Source organism: Equus przewalskii, chromosome 20 (genome assembly GCF_037783145.1).
Source record: "Equus przewalskii isolate Varuska chromosome 20, EquPr2, whole genome shotgun sequence".
Taxonomy (NCBI): Eukaryota; Metazoa; Chordata; class Mammalia; order Perissodactyla; family Equidae; genus Equus; species Equus przewalskii.
The window spans coordinates 39,867,153-39,889,869 of NC_091850.1; the positions used below are offsets into that span (position 1 = coordinate 39,867,153).

Below are 22,717 nucleotides of genomic sequence, written 5' to 3' on the forward strand. Positions count from 1 at the left end.
TGAGAATCCTAAACAGTAAGTATAGGACAGTTGTGAAAAAGTCAAATAGGGAAAACTCCCCAGATATTAACACATTCATCTATTACTGCAGTGTTTAAATTCTGCACTCCCTTTTATTTTTTTCCCTGAGCTTCTTTGAAATAGTCCATAATATCAGATTCTATCTGCTTTTTGTTTCTATGTCTACTACTTATACCTAATGTCTCTATTTTTTCATTTAACATATTTTTGGATTGTTTATACACTTATGTTCCCTACATACTTTCAAATGATCTAAGAATATACCTTTTAGCGGTACTTAGTCTTAGCAGTTAAATGCCAGTTGTTATTGCCACTTAGAATTAATTAATTCATGAAAGATAGTTTCTGATACAGAGACTAACACATTATTTTTTTCTTAAAGCTTTAAAAATACTTCCTTATGTAGAGCCCGATTTCTTGTTTTGTGTAACTCTAGTCACTCTTTTGTATTATAGTTTTTATTGTTTAGCAGAAAGCAAAATAATTTTATTTTTATGGCTTGTTTTCTTAGAAAATACTGAAAATTCAGATAGCAATGGGAGAAAACATTTTATCCATAAGGTTATATAAAATATTCATTAAGATAAAATAGTTAATCCTTTTTGAGGTCTGCTTACCTTATCTCTTTCTTTTAGCATTCGCAATGTGAATTTTAATATATATTTGCAAAAGACACATTTGATAAAGGACTTTTCCTCAAAATATACAAAGAATTCTTAAAAGTCTGGGATTAAGGAGATGAAATAGAGGGTGAGAAACTCTTTTAATTGGAGGGAATGGAATTGTGTGAACAAAGGTAGTGAGAAAAGTTGAGTTTCGGTGACCCTCATTTTCAGACTTCTTAATGCTAAGTCTGAGTTTTATAATTTATCAGTGACTTGATTTGCATATCTGTAACTGCTTCTTGATCTCTCTGGGTAGCCATTGCCCAGAAACCCAGGAGAAGCTACCCCTCAGTGAAATAATTAAATATATATAAGCTTCGGGCTTGCTCTTATCAAATTATTCATCCATCACAATCTCCCTCTTACCATGGCATCATATCTGTAGTTGACAATATTAAAGAGAGTCAACACCTGTTTTAGTACTCCTGCTTGTTTTGTTTGCAGTGGAAAAAATGTCATTCTCTCTAAGTTTATACCAAGTGAATGATTATGAATAATTCATTTGAGAAGTTGTTGATAGAGAATTTAACTCAATATGAAGAACGAGAAATGCCTTTGTGAATAAAATTATTTTGCTTTCCCCTCAAATGACCAATTTATTGACAATATATAAAAGGAGCTATTGCAAAGAACATGTACAAGGATTGACAAGTTTACTTTTATTTGCTTCGGTGGCAATGAACTGTCAACATATAGTGACATCGTAATAACTAATTTGTGCCTGGCTTTGGGCTGAGCGCTTTGGTAAGATTTGTTCAAACATCACAGCTGATATTCTTTCACAGAGGGAGAAACTGAAGTGTAGGAAAATCTAATTATGCCTTCAGTAAGGATGGGAAAGAATTTGAACATAAAAAGCTGCCAGATCCTAAAAGTCAAACTACTAATTGCTCTGCTACTTAAGTTTAATTGAGATACTCATCTAAGTTTTTTGAGTCTTTTGGAATTCTAAGATTGTTGAAAATATAATTAAAATTTCATAGTTTTCAGTAGCTTAATAAACAAAATGGATAGAAAGTCAAAACAAGTCAGTAAAAATGTACAATATTTGATTCTTTAAAATATGATAACTATGGACTTCATTATATACCCGAAAGTACTCTAAACACTTTACATATGGTTCCCTGATTTAAGCTTTACAACAACTGTAAATCTGAAAAGTGTTTAATTGAGCTATGACAATATTCATGCTAATCAGGCTGGAAATGAAAAACCAAAATATACAGTTGTTTTATTAACAAGTTTTTTTAGTATGTATGCAGAAATACCTTATTACTTGAGAGTCAGTACCTTTTATTTTTCTAGACAATCACGAAGTTCTTACAGGATTTAGACATAATGATTTACTGACAAAATTCAATGGATTTGTGATAAAGATCTATAGCTCTAATTTTTATAAGGATAGGATCTTGATAGCCAATGATGAATTTGGTTTTATTTTTAAACAAATTGTAAATTATTCTGGTGATACACTGCAGAAAATCTCAGTAGTTAAGTGTCCAGGTATTAGTTAGGATGGTGAACTATTTTTAAGGCTATTTTGTTATGCTTCACATAACTCTTCAAAATGATGGAGTATTGAAGTCTATATATTGTTCATTACTGACCTGAACTTTTTGGCTTTACCTTTTACCTGCTAGAAGTTCCTGTTCTTTGCTTTATCTTGAAGTACTGAGGGAGTACCCTATGTAAGGTACAAATTTCATAGCGCTTTCCCTTCTCTTTATAATTTCTTTAATTGATTTTAGAAAGTAGCACTTTTATCACACTTATTTGAAATGTGTTATTTTAATTTTTTAAAGATTAGTTACTTCAAATATATCGTAAGTAGATACAAAACCCCCTCCTTGGAAAATATTGTAATGATCATGATCCAATTCATAAGCTGCCACAGACTATTTAATGAATTAAAAGAATGTGAGTAATTTTCAGAGTGCAAATGAGCTAAAGAGCAGACAAATCACAAGGAGGAGTTGCAAGCTTAGTTATCAAAAAAAAACCCAGAGAAATAAAATCCGTCTTTCAAATATGATGTGTCTATATTTGGGTCTCAAATGGTAAATGACTCTAGTTGAAATGGCATCTTTTTTCAGAGCCATTTAACCATGGCCACTAGAGAGAGTAAAGAAATCCAACTGTGACCTGGAAAAATAGATGTTTGATTCAGTTCAAGGGAGTAGTGATGTTCAAGCTATCTGAAAAAGACTTCAGAATAAATATGATTGAATATTCAAAGTATAAAATAAATGACTGTATGCTTGAAATGCGATCAGGTCATTATTAACAAGAACAGTCAGATGTTTTCATAAAATAATTCAACTCTCTATGCAAGTACAAGATATAATGGATAGAAAATAAATTCAGTTACAAATTCTTCCTGCTCTAAAGCAACTTCCTGTATAATCCACAAAGCAAAATACAATTATTTTGCTATTCTCATTGAGAGAGACTAACACCAATTAAAATAGATAAATAAGATAGAAGAAGTAAGACGATAGATTTTTGTAAGAAAGAAGGAATAAAAGCTGCCTAGAGGGATTTTGCAAGGCTTCTTGGGAAGAACATGAACAAAGGCATAATGATATTCTTTACTTATTAAGTCAAGTACTGGGGTCCATATTTTTTAATACATGAGAAAACTGAGACTCCGTGTTTAATATTGGAGCTCTTATGTGCAGAATCCCAATTTAGTCAATATTTGCCTAAACTTTACTTTCTTTCCATCAGAGCAAGCTGCTTCAAAGTCTCTGAAGAATAAACCAAAGTTTGGGTAAAAAGCTTTGGGGGCAGATAGAAGTTGGCATCCAGATACATAAAAGGGTACACAGTCAGAACACCATGTGTGACTATTCAAAAATGACTTTAAAAAGTGACGAAAGCTTAAGCAACTTGGAGGGAAATAAAAATATAGCAACCATAATTTTAATAATATGTAGATGATGTTGTATTTCTCTTTCTTTAAAGCTCTATTTGAATCATATTACACACCTCCAAATGGAAAATTCAAGGACAGAAGAGTTATGGCTTTATAAATTCATTATAATTTTATGAAGTGTTTAGTTTCTCATCAAACACTTAAACAAGAGAAGTTATCTAAGGTCTAACTTTTAATTCTATTAAGTGGAAAATAAGAATAAGGAGGAGGATTAGATTAAAAGAATCCAAAAAGGAGCTAGTAGGAAATTAGCAACTACTATTTAACAAAATTTGAGAGAAATATATTGGGATTCCTAAGAAAAAAATTTAATTGTAATTGTTGATGAGGCCATTAAAATCTAAGTGTTGCTGTATGTGGCTTAGATTCTCAATAAATGTTTGTGGAAACAAAGCAAACCACGTTTACTTTCATTTAATTATCTGCCACAAGAAAAAAAATTAAAAAAGAAACAGCAAATAAGAGAAGACAAGAATAAAGAGATTCTGATCTATTATTATTAGTACATTAACAAAAGAGGATTTCCTACCTTAGCCTAAACCGTTACTCCTGCATGTTTATTGCTTAAAGAAGGAGATGTGGTACTTTTAAAGTAACTCTGTACCATCAAGTACTTTTTATAAAGTGTGTTTGAGAATTGGGACAGGGTCAAAGTTAGCTTTTATATTAACTGTGACAAAGTTATCAGGCAAATTAAAAGAAATGATTTTAAGGAGAATGCTTACCTAATGAAGAGAATAAAACTTTTTAAGGCATTTCTCAGAACTCATTTACAGAAAAGTAATAAAATTGTACACTTTTAAGTGGCCTTCACAGATTAGGTTAAGGCTATAATTTTTGATTTCCATTCAATTGTTAAAACAGGTTTCTTAACAACAGTCACTTTGCATCCTTGTAGGAACTGTAGATTTGTTTCATTATATATAGATCACAAACATCTCTTTTGTTCATTTGAATCTCATCTACTCATCAAGTAAACATAAGATGGCTCAAATAAATTATGTATTTGAGGGGTTTTGCTCATTTAAACTGGTGAGTCAGGTCAAATTAGACAGTTCATGTTATACTGTTGCAATTAATTGCAATTAAAATATCATTCTACCCTTATATTGGATGTGGACTGTAGCAAACCCAAAGTAAACATGATGGTTCACTCTAGGGGGTGTATCTCCTGAAAATGATCTAGACATTTTAGAACTGGATCATGTCTCCTCTGAAAATGTCCAGGAAACGTAGGAGTGGTTTCATTGTCAGTTCACTGATGGTCGTTTCTTATAAATGTCTCCTAATTGCTATATTGGGCAAAATATCATAGTCGAAAATGTTAGTTGATGTCTCATATTTATTGTTTATCAGACACAGGGATCTGTCACCATATAAAGGTAGGACATGAGGAAAATGCCAGCACCTGGTACTAGACCTACCATCTTGGAGTCTGACCAGCTGTGGGAAGAGGCAACAGATGCTCAGGAGTAGGAAATATTCAAACAAGTTTCAGCAGTACTCCAGAAGAAAGCAGTGAGCTTTCTGAGAGTCTAACATCCCAAGAAAGGGAGATACCAAATCTCACGTGGTGATGGAAGTAAAAACTAGATGTCAGAAAATAGTGAATGAGAGTCAAACAAGAGCGCCATTTTGTGCAGTAGGGCCTGGCTGTGTGTATCCACTGTTTGTACTTCAGGGCTTTGTGTGGGAGTTTTGTAGTTAAACTACTTTAAAGTTGAAGGCTATATATGTCACAACTTGGTCCCACAACTAAGCATACATTTGTATGTTAGGAAGGATTTTTTTATCTGAGAAGTAATATAAAATAATCAATAATGCGAAAAGACAGAGGAAGAAAGGGATACAGACACACACACATACACACACACACACATAGGATTCTTTGCTGAGGCATATATATGTTATCTCATTTCATCTTTACAACAACACCCACTGTTGCACTGTTAGGTGAGTACTATTTTCCACATTTTATAGACGACTAGGAGAACAGGTATTAGAAGGGAAGATTCATAACCTGACAGCACAAGGTGAGAAAAAGAATTAGCTTATCTCCCTAGTTCTGTCTGTCCAAAAAATTAGTGCTCTTTATGCTATATTTCATTGCATGTCAGTGGTGGTTGATTTATGTCAGTGTTAGACTGAACCGTTTAAATACATGAAATTTGCTTACTAAGCTTGCATGCAACATATTGGATTTTGGTTGATAGATATACAGAAACATAAAACAAAGAGATAGATACATTATTTTATGTGTGCATTGTCTAAGTTCTTGAATTTTTAAACATGTTACCAGAAAAACTTAAAGTTACAATTAAAGATGACCTTTGTGTGTGTAGCGATTCATTGTATGAAGACAGATTTCTGTTTGAATCAGCTTTGTAAATTATAACACATGCTGTAAGTATTAACCAGAAGTAAGGTGATCAACGGTCCCAGTTTTGTCTGAGACTGGGGAGTTTTCCAGGCCTCAGGACTTTCAGAACTAAAAGTAAGAAAGTCCTCAGCAAACCAGAAAGTGTCAATTGTCCTAAATAGGACTTTCTTAAAACCTTAAATATGTTCCTTTGAAGTAGAACTATTTAACTATCTTAGTTATATTTGTCTGATATCATAATTTCTATAGAATCGATTTTCCTATCCTATCTCCATTCCACTGAAACAAAACAGGCAAATCTAGCAACTGCTTCCCATAAGTGTCCCTATCAAATTCAAGGCAGCTAGCATGTTCTTATATCCTTGTTCCTTCAGCCTGCATTTCCCTACTTATTTCAACTACACCTCACAATCCTTTGAATCGATTCTCTTTACAGCCCTGGTCACTCTCTTGGTCTCTTGGCAAGATTATGATGTATAGGAAATGCTTACAACCTTGTCCCTTTCAAATACATCCACCATATGCCTTAAAAGTGATTAACTTTTAATCCATACCCTAACTGCCCCCGCTCAATAGTGTTCATTACCCACAGGATCATGTCTCACCTCCTTACTATAATATTTGAGGCCCTCCTTGGTCTAAATCACTTATCTTTTTTTGTGTTACTGTAACTCACATATTTTTCCATAATTCCCAACAGCTTAAGGTTCCCCACACAAACTTCATGGTTTTGCTGCTGCTATTGTATCTTCCTGAAATACCTTTCCCCTGTCTTCACTGTGTCTGCCTCACTCTTCTGAATAATTCCTGTACAGTCTTCTAGTGTCAGCCAAACAACATGTGAAGGGCGATTTGCCTGAACCAAGAGGTTTTGCTTGTTTTAAATTGATTTTATTGAGGTATAATTTATAAATAGTAAAATGCACCCATTTTCATTGTACCCTTTGGTGAGTATTGTTGCATTTACACACCTATGTAATCACCTCCATAATGAAAATATATGGCCCGTGGCCATACCACCCTGAACACCGCCCACCTTGTCTGAACCAATAGGTTTTGAACTAAGCATCTACTTTGCACTCCTCTAGAGTCTTCTCTGTCCTTCTAGCAGGCATTGACATCACCTGTTATATGTGTCTCCCTGACTAGACTCTTCACTGGTGGGCATTGCACTTTACCTATTTTTATATGTCTCAACCTTAGTACGGTGTCTAGTGCATAGTGGGCACTCAACAAATATTTAGTAAATGATATAATTGAGCGCAAGTAGTTTACTCCAACAGTACTTCCATAAATGCTATAGTCAATAAAGAGATTCAATAGCAATTTTCTTCTAAAATTAGGCATGTGCCCAAGTTGAATTAAGGTGCTGAAAAGGGGTATTGTGAGAAAATGCTTTTTTTGCTCAGGAAAGGAGATTCTGCAATAGGGAGAATTAAGCTTATTGCATCCTATGCTCCATGACTTTCAAATGTGCCTTGACATCATTTATACTTTGAGAGCATTCCTATGAGACAGGACACTACACTGAAATCCTGAGGCATCAATGCCTTCTCTCCCCACCCCTGCTCAGTCAACAGCAGAAATATTGAAGGCAGATGAACAGCATTGGTCATACTCTGATCCTATCAGTTCCGAACAAATGTGGATGAGTTATGAGTTACAAATCTCATCTATAAAGCAATCTAGTTTTGATCTAGCACTGAAATGATATGTAAACTGCCCCAGTTTTAAATAACCAGTTTGTCAAAATAATAACTTACTATTTTGAAACATATGCCTTAAATAATTTTCATGATGACCAAGCAGATCGCTTTCTTTGGCCTGGGGATTTGATGGGCTGACCGCGATGATGTCATCTGCTTTCAGCCACTGTTGGTAATGACCTCACCTTGATTCTCAGGCCAGAATAATGGTGATAAATATATTGTGGGTTGAGCCTTTTGAGTAGCAGAGCCCTTTCACATAAAGTGTTCTATTTAAAATTCATAAGGCTATATATAATGATAATTATATGGAAAACATTGATGACCTGGTTCAAATATCAGCTCTAAAACTTTCTAGCTATGTGAACTTGAGCAGATTCCTTAATGTCTCTATGCCTTGCTTTCCTCATATGTAAAATAGGGAGATTAATAATGCTTATCTTTTAGGACTTTTGTGGGAATTTAATAAGTTGATATATGTAAGTATTTAGAAGAATGTCTGGCACATGGTAAGATTTCAAAACGTCTATTATTATTACAATTGAAAATATGCGTTTGAAAAATAATTTTACGTATGGCACTCTTTATGTATACTGTTACATAAAGATTTATATAAATGCCATGTTTTTTAGTTCACTTTCTTGGATTTCTTAGTCCAGCTGCTTTACTTAAAGACGGCAACATTTGTTGTTATCAAGGTTAGCTAATAAAGAAGATAAAAAAAATTATTAGCCAAGGTCACTATTTTTTTAGAAACTTGTCCTGATATATAGAGTAATAAAACAACAATGGCCCTTTTATGTGTGTTTGAGGGAAATATTTCTGTACAATTACCACATTGTCAGTTAAAAAATTTCCCTTAGTTTCCATAATATGTTTTTTTCTATCCATGGAAACAAAGATTCTATCTCTGTTCTGACCTAACCTACCTCTGTTCTGTTGTAGCTGATTCCAGATGCCTCCCCTACCCCTACCTTTTCCCAAAGCCACCATTAAGGAATCTTTGACTGCTTGAAAAAGTTTTAATATTCAGCAGGTTAAGGAAACCCATGGTCAGCTTTAGAATTTTAGTCTCTGCTGAGCTTTCAAGGTGTCAAGACCCTAAAATAATATGAACAGCAGGAGTACTAAATCTTTCATTATTTCCAGTTTCCCTTGAGCATACTGACTTTGCAATAAAGAAGCTGTCATTTACACTCTTCTTTATTGCAAGGTGGGTAATAGCTACAGGGAGGAAAATAAGGAACTGTGTCAAGTTAGTCTGACTGCCATTATGATTAATGTGTAATCATTGCACATTTGCATCTACTCTTTTTATATACAGGTACTTCATAGATTGGAAGAGTGATGGGGACAGCTACTTTACAATAGATGGAACTGAAGGAACCATCGCCACTAATGAATTACTAGACAGAGAAAGCACTGCGCAGTATAATTTCTCCATAATTGCGAGTAAAGTTAGTAAGTATGGCATGGTCTGAATCAATGTTATACTGCATTTCTGTGGATTTAACACTCTTAAACGAGTCCCTGCTGAGGTGTTTTTCATTTTTAGGCTGTCAGCTGAGTGGTCTCCTGGGGAAATTCAGAAACCTGTTCCTTTCCCTCATAGCATAAGTCCAGAAAAATTGTGACAGTTGCCATTGAGCCCTGTTTGCAGGACTGCATGAATATCTAGTAGTACATTTCGTGGTATGACCTCATCCCTTTCCACGCTGTACCCTCAAAAATCCACCATAGTTCCAACTTTTCTTCCACACTGGATCCCTGTATATATAATTGGGAGCTTCATAGACTAGGCAGGAGGAAATAATTATCACTTAAAATCACCCACTCTGAAATATTTTCTGAAACCAAAGAGAGCATTTTTCAAGTCATCCCTCTTCCTTCTCTCTCCTTTCGTTAGAAGGTAATTTTTCATGAATATCACTGTGGAATATACAGGAGTTTTAAGTGCAATTCTTCAAGGAGTCATTCAGAATCTATAGGATTGTCAGGAATGATTCGTTGTGTTGGTTTATGCTTGGTCCAGAAAAGAATCCTCTAGACTGAGAGTGATTATAGGTCTTGTTTGTGTGGCTAGACAGAGAATATTATTGGAACTTCCTAAGGTAAGAGATTAGTGTGGGAGTGATGACATTTGGCTATTAACATGGTTTTTTGTAACAGAAGTGCATCTTACCAGTCCTTCTGTTTGTGGTCTCTTGAACGATTTGGGGAAATCCCTTCTGAGTATCTTTCATTTTGTTTTCTTCTTATTTCATGTGGTGCATCTGGTACACTTTGGCAGCTAATTTCACCTTTCAATGCAGGGAAGAACTAACTGTGACTATTTCTGTTGAGAGGTTTTTGATCAATCTCAACTCAGTGGGGTGTAAATATGAAACAGTTTTATCTTCAACAACTGGTTCCAAACATGAATAGTCAGACATCTGTTCCCAGGCCTTAAGGACATCTTTAGCTGATTTCATTATTTTTAGGTCATCCTGATTATTAAAGGTAAGCCTAACACAAAAGAACATGCAGCTTCTACCTTGTTTGTCGTCGATGATAAAAAACTATTCATTAGAAAACTAATTTAACCTAAACCTTCTTATTAATGCCCACACAGAACATGTGCGTATTTTTTGGAGTAGGTATAGTAGGCTCCCGTACCTTAACTCAAGATAAAGGTCTGCAGATAGTTCATTCATGACCTATATTGTAGCTCTGGAAAATCTCTCTCCCTAGTGGCTAACTAGGCCACCAAAACCATCATCATGGTATGAGGGCTCTTCTAGTAGGAGGTCTGGCACCTCCAGCCAGAACCTTGAGCACCAACCATTTGGAAAATGGAGGGAGAGTATGCACCCTTGCAATGGAAGCAAGGATCATTGATCCTCAACAGCTTGGATTTTTTCAAACTCAAGGAACCCTATTTATTAAGTTATCTATATGATTAGGGCACATGCTGGCTCTGCCACTCCAACCCTTTTGCTGTAGTTTTTACCTAAATCCAAATTAGGAAACCCTAGTGTGTAGGTTCTCATAAGTCATGTTCGTCCTTACTGGAACATATGTAGAACTGAGACTTAGACACACAATCCACATAGATACCCCATATAAGAGTAAAGCCAAAGTGATATTTCTAAAGTATCTACCCCTGGTCTATTCCAGTACCTATTCAAAGACCACTGTGTGGATTTTAGAGCCCTTGAGGAAGACTGCTGGAGTCAACACTATATGTTTGTGTGAAAAAAAAGAGACTAAACACATACTTCGTGGTCATTGAAGATTCAACAGTAAGAATAGCTTATTGTGGGCTTTATTTTGCTTGAATTTACAGAGTTTAAAGGTAAATTTTATTCATATTCTAATGCATAAGGCAGTTTTCATTGATCAAACGAGCCAGCTGAGCTGGAAATGATCATCCTGGTGAATGACTGAGAAAGAAATAGTCCACACTTGCCCTGCCAAGAAGAACAAAATGGTGTAAATATACCTTATTGCAGATTGAGCCAGCATATGTTTTGGCCCTGACCCTTTTATAAAAACTCTCAGGTGAAATGAAATGGTACAATGAACAACTTCCAATTAATTAAAAAGCAGTCATTAATCAGTGTTGCTGTAGTTGTAGGTCCAAATAATTCTATTAGACTCCTAATAATTCTTTTATGCATTACTGCTTGGCTGTTTTTATGATACTAATCTTGAGAATTTTAAGAGACCAAAGCTCTAAAATTCTTTTCATTCAATTATCAGAAGCTTTCAACACGCAAATGTTTCTATTTTTTTTTCTGTGTTTTTGTGTTACTATAACAAATATCATTAGGCACAGATAACTAAAAATAACTGCATTAAAGTCCTAAAATATATTTTATATAATTATAAAATAAACAGATGATACCAGAGACAAATCTTTTCTTGGTCATATGGTTATCCAAATGGCAATGGATTGCTTTCATTCATTGTGGAACTGGTCAAAAATTGGAGAATTGACTTACTACGTGCTATATTTGGGGAAAATTTTCAATGTGAATGTATCATTATAAGTTGAGATTAAATTGTTTAGCAATTAGTTTTTAAGGGTATTTGGTCTATAGAGCTATTTTATCATAATGTCTCTTCAAAGTAATTCAAGTGATACCATCTTCACATGTACAGAAAAATCAGACTCTGAGGTTACTATCCATACTTCAGGCACAAAGTAAATTCATACATTTGTTTTTATAAACTTGTATAGAATATTATTTGTGTGCAAAGCCCTATTTGTTGTGAGTTAAAAAGAAACTGACCTGAAGTCTGTTCTTAAGCATTTTAAAGTTTAGGAGTAGTTAGAAATTGACCAAAATAGAGAATTTTGGTAAGGTATAACTATGCAAATTATGCTGAATTCCAGGGACTTCAGATTTAAATGTACTCTCATATAACCTCCAGGTGGGACTTGAAAAAGGTTATGACTGACCAGTGTGTGGTCATTAAGTGATGAAGGATTTAAACAGAAAGAAATAGATTTTGTAATAGAATTTTCTGAAGGAGTTCATCTGCCTGTAAGCCAAATAGTTAGCCATGAAATGATGTTCTTAGATCAAATAAGAAGAAAGTAACTAATTTTATTGACAAATAGTAAGCAATAATATAAACTAATAAACTAAACTCTTCTAATAGTTTTACTCACATTAAGTCAAGGTGAGTATTATCGTCCACATTTAGGAGTGAGGAAATGGAAACTCAGAGACATTTTGTTTGTGGCCCTGTGCCACACAGCGAATGACGACCAGGCTAAGATTGGAATCCTAGACTCTATCTTACCCAAAAACATAATTCCACAGGGATAACTACTCACTTCTCTATGCTTCACTCTACTTATTTTAAATAAATCAGTAGTAAAACTACTCAAGGGGGTTGACATATACATACAAGATTAAGGTACAGTATAGTAAAAAATTATATATACATTTGCAATGTACATATAATTGAATCAAAATTATTGTTAGCCTTGAAGTCTATCTATCTGTCTATCTATATTTAATCTTGTTAGACTGCTTACCTATGAAAATTCTATAATGAATTTGAATTTTAGAAATAAAATACAGAGACAAAATATGAGAATAGGGAAATGTGTGCACAATATTATGTGCATGACAGTGGTGAAGTTAGGTAGATTTCCATCTAGACCCAGTAAGTATGTATTACTACATCAGTCTCAAGCTGCAACAAAAGTTCCTAAAGAGTTTGTTCTGAAGGATCCTTTTTGATAATTTACCTGTATGTTGAAAGATTCTGTCTACATACACTATGTCATCTCCTACATGCTGGCCACCCTCGGGGGCAATGCCTTCCCTAGTGCCAAGGACATCAAGAAGATCCTGGATGGCATAGGCATTGAGGTGGACCGACGACCAGCTCATCAAGGTCATCAGTGAGCTGAACAGAAAAAAATATTGAAGATGTCATTGCCCAGGGTATCAGCAAGCTGGCCAGCATGCCCAGCAATGGGCTGTGGCCTTCGCCACACCGAGATCTGCATCTCCTGCTGCTGGTTCTGCCCCAGCCATAGCAGAGGAGAAGACAGACCAGAAAGGGGAGTGGGAGAAGTCAATGAGGGCATGATATTTGGCGTGTTTGATTAGAATCCCACTCCCCTGCAAAAGTGATGAGATTCCATTTCTGACATCCCTGGTATCACTTCTGCCACATTCTATTCAGCAGAAGCAAGTCACTAGATCCAAACTACACTTAAGGGCAGGGAGTTATGTGAAGGTAACTCATATGGATATCCGGAAGTGGGGATTATTGGGAGTGGAGATTATTAGAAGGTTCCCTAACATATGTGGTTCTTAGCAATCAGTCAGGTCACTCTAAAAATGAAGAAAGTTTAGAGACCATATTAGCTGGCCACTAGGCACTGAAAATGCTGAGAGAAATACAATCTGGCTGAATTCCTTAAGTACACAACCAAAAAACAAAGTGCTGTAAGAAAGAAAATCATTAAAATAATTGTTTGGGAAGGAATAAACATAGTATGTCACAAAAGGATTGTCATTTGAGTTGAGTTGAGTCTTTGAAAGATGAAAAGAATATTGTAAGGGAGGTGAGGAGCGTATTCTAGGTTGAGGAAACATGTTTAGCAAAGGCATAGAGGTATCAAAGTTCATGATGAGATCAGACATTGCGGATAGGTTGGTACAGTGTGTGTCAAGGGTGCGTACAGGGAAATAGAGAAAATGCATTCAGAAGGGAATCTACTGAGATCTACTCTCAGCTCCTTTCAAATACACAATACAGTATTATTCACTATGGTCACCATGTTCTACATTACATCCCCAGGACTTATGTTATAGCTGGAAGTTTGTACCTTTTGACCCCCTTCACCTTTTTCACCCACATCTCACCCCCTGCTTCTGATAACCACTTCACAGTATATACAAATATCAAATCATTATCTTGTACACCTGAAACTAATATAATATATCAATTATATCTCAATAAAAAAAAGAAAAGAAAGGAATACTGAGTTTTTGTCAAAGAGAGCCTTAAATGCCTCATTGAGAAATTGCAAAGATTTTTAGGTGGGTTTGTGAGCCTACCCTCATTCCTGTTGTTTCTACTGTGTAGCCCCAGCTTAACGTGCATCCTGAGGCATATATCACTTCTCCATCTTGTCCATTCTAGTGAGTGTGGAAGGTAGTTATGCTCTGGCCCCGCATTCCTATAAGCCAGCACTGACTGCCTTACATTTATCCGCCTGGGTGACTATGATTAGCCTCACCAAGATCAAGAGACAAGGGTGAGTCTGGATTCTCTGCAGTGTCTGAGCAGCAGACATTCCTCCCGAGTTTGGCCGGTCTTTTTTTCAAAGAGGACTTATTATTTCTACGCACGCTAATTGAGAATAGGCTCGCTTGAGTTGGCCCTTTCTTCTGTAATACTCTTCCTCAGCTTCTCGGCTATGATAACCTGCTTCAGAATCACCTGGGACAGTTTTCGAAGGACAGATTCTTGGACCTGTCATTTTCAAAACATATTGAATCAGAATTTCTGAGAGTATTGCCAAGAAATCTCCTTTTTAAACAAGCTCCCTAGGTCATTCTAATGGGCACTGATTTTGGAACCAACATGCCAATCTCTCCAGTGTCCTAAAGATGAGCATAGATTTTGGGGAACAGAACAGTGGAATCAATTATCATGTATTTAGAAAGAATATAGTTCACTTTTGAGGACTAAATGTAACCATTGGTTTCAATTCTGGATTGAAGTCATTTTTTCTTCACTCCTGCCCAAGTAATTGCCTTTCTCTTACTTTTCATGGATGTCTTACTTTACATTTATGAGTCTAGGTAGTTTATCTACAATTTTATAATTTTCTTTCTTTTTCCCAAGTAACTATATGAAACTATTTTGTATTCTTAAAGAAAGGTAAGTTTGATTTATACTAATATTGGCAACATTTCAGTAGTACTTGTAAGAGTAATACTTTGAAGAGAGAATCCCTTATAAATGTTCACACAATTGTATAAAGCCTTACAATGTATCATATACCTAGAAATAATAATAATTAACACCACCATAATCCTTAATTTAGAAATGATACCATCTTTCTCCCCGTTATATGCTGTGTAAATATAATGGAATCCAAATTAGTGTTGTAATAGCTTATATTTTATTTTAAACTTTCAACTGCTTATGGGTACACTACCATAATCAAACTGCTTAGGAGTACTTTAAATCACTATAATTGCTCCATCAAAATCACATACACAACAATAATGCCAGGCTTATTTGTTTTTCTTAATTAGTATCTGATTTTCTCAGGAAATTAAAACTGCATGATGAGCTTTTCAGCTAAAAGTTGAAATTTGGACAAAAAACTTATATTTAGATATACAAAGAAAATTCCTTTTAATATAATGTGCCAAAAATGGAATTCAAAGATAGGAAACATTTTTACATGGAAAATATTTTTTTATTGACATCATACACTATATTGTATTTCATCTATTTGTATTGTGATCCTCTCAAGTAAAACTTCTTAGTATCAAGGACTTCATCTTATACATCTTTGATGCTCATGGTCTATCACACTCTCTGAAACATATGCATATGTACATAATTAATGAGTAAATTGAGTAGCTTTGCACTGTGTGAAATATATGTTATATCTTAGGTGAACAATTTTATATCAAAAGTTTTATTTATTATTTTTTCAAGAAATTTGTATTTATCATGAATGTAAATGTAACAGGAATATTTTACTACTCATTCATTTCTTTACTCCTTGGTATATGGTAAACACCATCCTTCATGTTCAGGACATAAAGTTTACAAAGAAAAAATATTTTCCTCAGAGAAGCTATAGTCTAATGGGCTTCCACATGATAAACTGGCAATAAGAACACCATGCTATCGTTATTGACATAAAAGCAGACACACAGATCAATGGAACAGAATTGAGAATCCAGAAATAAACCCATATGTCTGTGGACAGCTAATTTTCAACAAAGGAGCCAAGAACGTACAATAGAGAAAGGAAAGTCTCTTCAATAAATGGAGTTGGGAAAACTGGACAATCACATGCAAAAGAATGAAAGTAGACCATTATCTTACACCATACATGAAAATTAGCTCAAATTTATTAAAGACTTGAATGTGAGACCTGAAACCATAAAAATTCTAGAAGAAAACATAGACAGTACACTCTTCAATATCAGTCTTAGCAGCATATTTTCAAGTACCCTGTCTGACTGGGCAAGGGAAACAATAGAAAAACTAAACAAATGGATGGCAAACAGGCACAGGAAAAGATGTTCAGTGTCACTAACTTTAGGGAAATGCAAATCAAAACTACAGTGAGACATCACCTCACTCCCGTCTCAATGGCTATAATTAACGAGACAGGAAACAACAAGTGTTGGTTAGGATGTAGAGAGAAGGGAACCCTCGTACACTGCTGGTGGGAGTGCAAACTGGTGCGGCCACTATGGAAAACAGTATGGCGTTTCCTCAGAAAATTAGGAATAGAACTACCGTATGATCCAGCTATTCCACTGCTGGGTATTTATCCAAAGAACATGAAAATATGAATGCTTAAAGATACATGCGCCCCTATTTTCATTGCAGCATTATTCACAAAAGCCAAGACTTGGAAGTAACCTAGGTGCTTATCAGAGGACAAATGGATAAAGAAGATGTGGTACATATACACAATAGAATACTACTCAGTCACCATAAAACAATGCTATCTGGCCATTTGTGACAACATGGATGGAGCTTGTGGGTATTATGCTAAGTGAAATAAGTCAGAGGGAGAAAGTCAAATACCGTATGATCTCACTCATAAATGGAAGATAAAAAGAACAATGAACAATCACATAGAGACAGATTGGATTGGTGGTTACCAGAGGGGAAGTGGGGCAGGAGGAGCACAAAAGGGGTGATTAGACACGTGTATAGTAGTGGATTATAATTAGTCTCTGGATGGTGAACATGATGTAATCTACACAGAAATTGAAATATAATGATGTACATTTGAAAAAAAATAGTACCATGCTATAATGTTAACACAGAAACTAAGCAAAGAAACAGGGCCTTATGGGAGCACACGGAAAGATATGATGAAAATCCTCCACAAGAACATAAAGGAGAGTAAAAAAGTGTTGTAGGTGATGGAAATGGAACATGCCAACCTCTAGGAGTGGGAGAAAGCCCAAGATGCACAAAGGAATATGAAGCTTTTCAAAATAAGAGAAAATAGAAATTAAGGGTGAATAAAGGGCTAAACTCGTCTCTCTGTCTCTCTCATTCTCTGTATCTCTGTGTCGGTCTGTCTTTGTCTGTCTGTCTGTCTTTCTCTTTCCATTCTTATCTCTTCCTACTCATCCTCTCGCAATAATAAAGAGAAATATGTTGTTTTTTTTCCCAGCATATTATGAGGTTTTGGTTTTATCCTGCGGTAAATAGGTTATCATTGGAGAGAGATAATCAAAGACAGAACTAGATTTGACTAGTATTTTTGAAAATATATGCTAGCTGCAGAATTATGAAACAGTTAGAAGAAAACAGGCTGGACAACGGTAGAAAAATTTTGCAGTAATCTAAGAAATAAACTCTGATGATTTAGAGAGTAGTGGCGGGGATGATGAAAAGAAATGAGGATATTTGAGAGAAAGTTTATAGGTGAAAATTATGAGAATTGATATTGATTGGATGTGGGAATGACATGAATGAGGAGTCACCCTTAATGGACAGGTTTCTAGATAGACAGCAGGGAGGCTGGTGGTACCATAAACTCAGGTAGAAAATAGAGAAATAGAAACAGTGGTAGTGGGCAAAAATTCTGCCTTCAGTTTTGAACAGGTTGAATCTGATATTCTGGAGACTTATACAAGTAGTCACGTAGTCATTGTGTATACTGATCAAGAAATCAGGAGAGGGATTTAGGTTTGATAAGTAAATTTGGGATTAATCTACATATAGATTATAATAAGTATGTGAGTATGAAAGATGAGAAGAGAAGTGGGTCAATGATGTGCACTTAAACCATTTAATGGATAGGCAAAGAGACAAACAGAAAGATGAGAGAACAAACTTCTAATGAGTAGAAGTGACAGAGAGATATTTAAGTGATAGAAACAACATTTTAGTCAACTAATTTGATGAAGAGTGTAGGGGAAAGGAAAGAGTAGTGGATAAAACATAGCTTTGAATTTTGTGCATTATATTCTCATTGCTTCTGTGACAGTTGATTATAATGAATAGAAAATAAAGTATAATCATAGAATATTAATAGCTTATTATATTTTTTCAGAAATTTGATTGTTTACTGACTGACATCTATCATTTACTTATATAAAAATCACCTCTTTTTTCGGGGAGGGGTGAGGAAGATTGGCCATGAGCCAACATTGGTGACTAATCTTCCTCTTTTTGCTTGAGGAAGATTTTCCCTGAGCTAATATCTGTGCCGATCTTCCTCTATTTTGTATGTGGGACGCCACCTCAGCATGGCTTGATGAGTGGTGTGTAGGTCTGCCCTCAGGATCCGAACCCACGAATCTCAGGCCACAGAAGCAACATGTGTGAACATAACCATTATGCTGCTGGGCTGGTCCCAAATCCCATCTTTTTTAATTAAATCAATAATGGATTTTTACCTGCCATCAAAATACTTATTTAATCTTGCTGTGATTATGTTAAAGGAAGTCACTTGAGAAGAATTTTTTAAATTATAGATTGCTTACCATAAAGTGAAATGGCATCTAAAGTTGTCTTGGTGACCATGGGTGAATTCAAAGAAAATATGTTGACTCTCATGTCAGTGGGTAATGATCCACCAAGTTTCCTGTGATATCAGCTGTGTCTATTCCACCTTTGCTTTTCCATTCAGTCTATTTTTGAAAGTATATTTATTCACTGGTATTAAAATTGCTAACATGTACTAGGCACTGTGTTAATCTCTGGAGGTTTAAAGATGAATATGACAGCTCCTGCTCTCGAAGAACTAAGAATGCCTAAGGCTATATGTTATTGCAAATATTTGAAATCAGTGATAGGTTTCCCCTACTGTTTTCATTGGAAACATAAATTGATTGGTAGTATTTTTAAAGATTTCTTTTTCTTTGGAGATCAGATTTTGTCACCAGCAGCATTGAAGGCAATCTTTGACTTTAGCATAGTTATATACTAATAATTAAATCCTCTTTATGGATTTCTCAGTCTACCTACAGATCATACTACTGTGACTGAACAGAACTACTGTTAGATATGGTTTATCTTAACTTGTAATTTAAAAGTGAACTGATTTAAAGAGAAAAGACAAAGAAATCCTGTGTTATTTATTCACTATATCTTGATCAGTTTGCACTATCATTCACTTTTTTTGGCATAAAAAGCTAAGATTCCATTCTTGAAGTTATCGTAGTTGCAATTTAGTACGCATTCACAAAGTTGAATACTCCTATAGTTATTCAAAAGCAGTCATTTTTAAATAAGGAAGCCTAATAGCTCCGGTGTATTTTAACGTACTAAGAACCTGGTGTTTGTTAGTACTTCACTGTTTTCAAAACACTTCAATTACACTTCTCATTTGGTTCTTGAAAACGTTCTATCATTTGGCCAGTATTTATTGAGCATTTAATATATAATTAAAAAAAAAACGCACACACTACCTTGACCCTCTAATGTAAACTGGGCTTCTGCTCAGCTTGATGGCTAGATGGCAGTGTAAGCGTGACTCATTGAAAGTCAGTGATCATCATTTACATGGGCAGATCTCAGGAAGTGTCTTCTTGCTCTTTGAGTTAGTTGATGTATATCCTAGGCAGTGAAAAGTATAGTAAAGAGACTTGGATTCCAGTCTTGGCTCTGACACAAATTACGGGGCAAGATTATGCCAAAGTTTTCTCACCTATAAACGAGTATTTATAGATCTGTAAATATCAAACTTTGTAGATCCACAGGACACTCTATCAAATGAAATCTTATGTGGAATCCTGATATACTACATAAAGAGAACTGCAGATAAAGCCAGTGACTCCTCTTTGAGCCCATGAAACCCCTTAGCACCAAGAAGGATGACATGAGAACAATAAGTTTAAAAATTTTCAGATTTAAAATTTCGTTGTTTTTAGTATTTATCAAAGGTTTATAATGTTGTATACTAGAGAACCCATTTGTAAAAGAGATCTCTGGTTATAAGTTCCAAAGATAACCACACCTTTTTATCTATCCCATCCTACATGTTCTTCTGACAATGAGGTTGACATTCCTTCTGTCAAGAAGTGGAGTCTATCTTCCCGTCCCTTATACTGGAAATAGGCTGGTGACTGCCTTGACTAACAAAGAGGAGATGTATTCCTATGTGACTGGGTTAGGTCATAAAGGCAACAGTTTGTCTGGATTTCTCTCATTCTTGAATTCTTGCCTTTGAACTTTACCCACCATGCTGTGAGGAAGCTTAGTCTACACAAAGGGACCATGCAGGAGTGTTCTCGTCTATACCTCCAGCTAGGCTTCTAGCAAACCGCCAGCACCAAGCACCAGATATATGAATAAATGAAACTTCAGATGATTCCAGCTAAAAAAGCATCAACTCAGGGAGAAACACCAGTCTTCCTTCCTTTTTTTTTTTTGATGCCTTAGGTGCATTTTATTGGTTTTCTTTCAGAATCCTTCTACAAAAGAGCAAAGTCAAAACCCAAGGCCCTGACAAGAGGGTGAGAACCCTTCCTCTTCCCCAAGAGTCCTCCCACTCGCTCCATGTTCCCCAGCTATGTCACTTCTCCATGAGGGTGGAAGGCTTCCTACTTTCATCTCCCATCAAGCCAGAAAAGGGAAAAGACCTACCACCGAACACTCCCGCCCCTCAGCCTCCTCCCCCACACATTGATCCTGGTCACAGGAGGCCGTGGTAAGAATTGTTGGGATCCACTCAGAATTCTGAACCCCTGAAGGCCATGGTCAGGGCACAGTCCATGAAGATCACTTTGTCCTCTGATTTGGTGCCCTCTAGAAACACTGTCGTGCCCAGCACCTCACTCCCAGAGGCCAGCTGCACACTCTCAGGCCAGGCAGGACCAGAGCTCAGGGCCTTGAGCTGGGAGCTGGTGGAGGTAAATGGAGTGCGACTTGAAAGGACAGCAGCCATTCTCCCTCATGAAGAAATGGCATGGAATCTGGCTGCTCTGAGCCTTGAAGTTCTTGATGAGTTGCTCCTTCTCAGCCCCGTTGCTAATTTGTGGGAGAAGATGTAGCTGGAATGGACACAGCATGGGGGACAGGCCTTGATTACATCTAACAAGACATTCTGTTGGCTTTTCTGACCATGTGCACAGGCAGCCCAGGCAGTGGGCACAGGTTTAGTTGGACCGGATGCTAAAGATTCTCTCAGCCACTGGCTTATCCCACATCTTGTCCATGCACATGCCACACATGACATCCTGACTGTCCTGCTCCGTCTCAAGGTCCAGGCTCTGAAGTGGGGCCACAATCTCCTGGGCAGGGTCTGACTTGGGCTGAGACTCCTGGGTGTAGCTGTGAACCTGCTCAGCATTTGATGGAGACAGGGACTTCCAGGAACTGCCACCAACCTCCTCAGCCTTGCTGGCCAACTCCTCTAGGCTAGGCTCCATGCCCCAGCAGACCGTGGCCCACCCCAAGCTACAGCCACAGAGGGAAGGTAGGTGGGCTGGGAATCCCTGTGGGTCAGAGCAGGATGACATGTGGCTCTGCATGGTGGCAACTCCACTCTAGGTGGCTGTGGGGCTGTGGGTACTGATAGCTGCATTGATCTCCATGGAAGCAGAAGCCTTATTGGAAGTATCTCCAGACCTGGGGCGCCTTCCCTTAGTAAATAAAGTGGCAGCTCAACCCCCAGCGACAGGCCACTGGGGCAAAGTTTCTGCATGGCCACTGGGAGGGGGGCCTGCTTTTCCCATTGTGGCTACTGCCATTGGGCACTGCATGGTCCATCCCAGCTACAACCCCTAGTGAAAATCCTTCTTTCATTTTAATATATATTTTAATATTTTTTATTACCAGGATTAGTTATCTATTACTGCATAACGAATTATCAAAGAATTTCTGAGTCAGGAATTCTAAAAGGGTTCATTTGAAAGGAATGCCTTAATATCTGCTCCAGGAAGTCTGGAAGACTTAACAGCTGGGGGCTAGAATCTTCTGAAGGCTCTTGGACTTCAGAAACCCAAAGACACTGAAACCTTTTCTTTCTGCAGCTAATCAAGCTCCAATTAAGGAGCAATGTCAGTCTTCTTTTCTCATCAAGAAAGCATAATATATTTGAGGTTCATTCATGGTGTTGTAGCATGTCAGTATTTTGTTCCTTTTCATTGTTGAAGAAATTTTTATTGTATGAATATTTCCACATAATGTTTAAGTGTTAACCCAAAGGTAGACATCTGAATTGTTTCCAGTTTTTGGACTATACAAATAATACGCCCATGTACATATATGTACAGGTTTTTGTGTGGACATTTATTTTATTCTCTTGGATAGACACTTCGAAGGGGAATTG

At 36.3% G+C, this 22,717-nt stretch overlaps 1 protein-coding gene across 6 annotated transcripts in view; it reads left to right on the forward strand.

Moving 5' to 3' along the window:
- CDH12 (cadherin 12) overlaps nt 1-22,717 on the forward strand; it is a 936,971-nt gene that overhangs the window by 897,942 nt on the left and 16,312 nt on the right. For all 6 annotated transcript variants that reach the window (XM_070587153.1, XM_070587154.1, XM_070587157.1 and 3 more), the window contains one exon: nt 9,032-9,168. In XM_070587153.1, the coding sequence (XP_070443254.1) occupies nt 9,032-9,168 (137 nt within the window). The remainder of the gene's footprint in view (nt 1-9,031; nt 9,169-22,717) is intronic.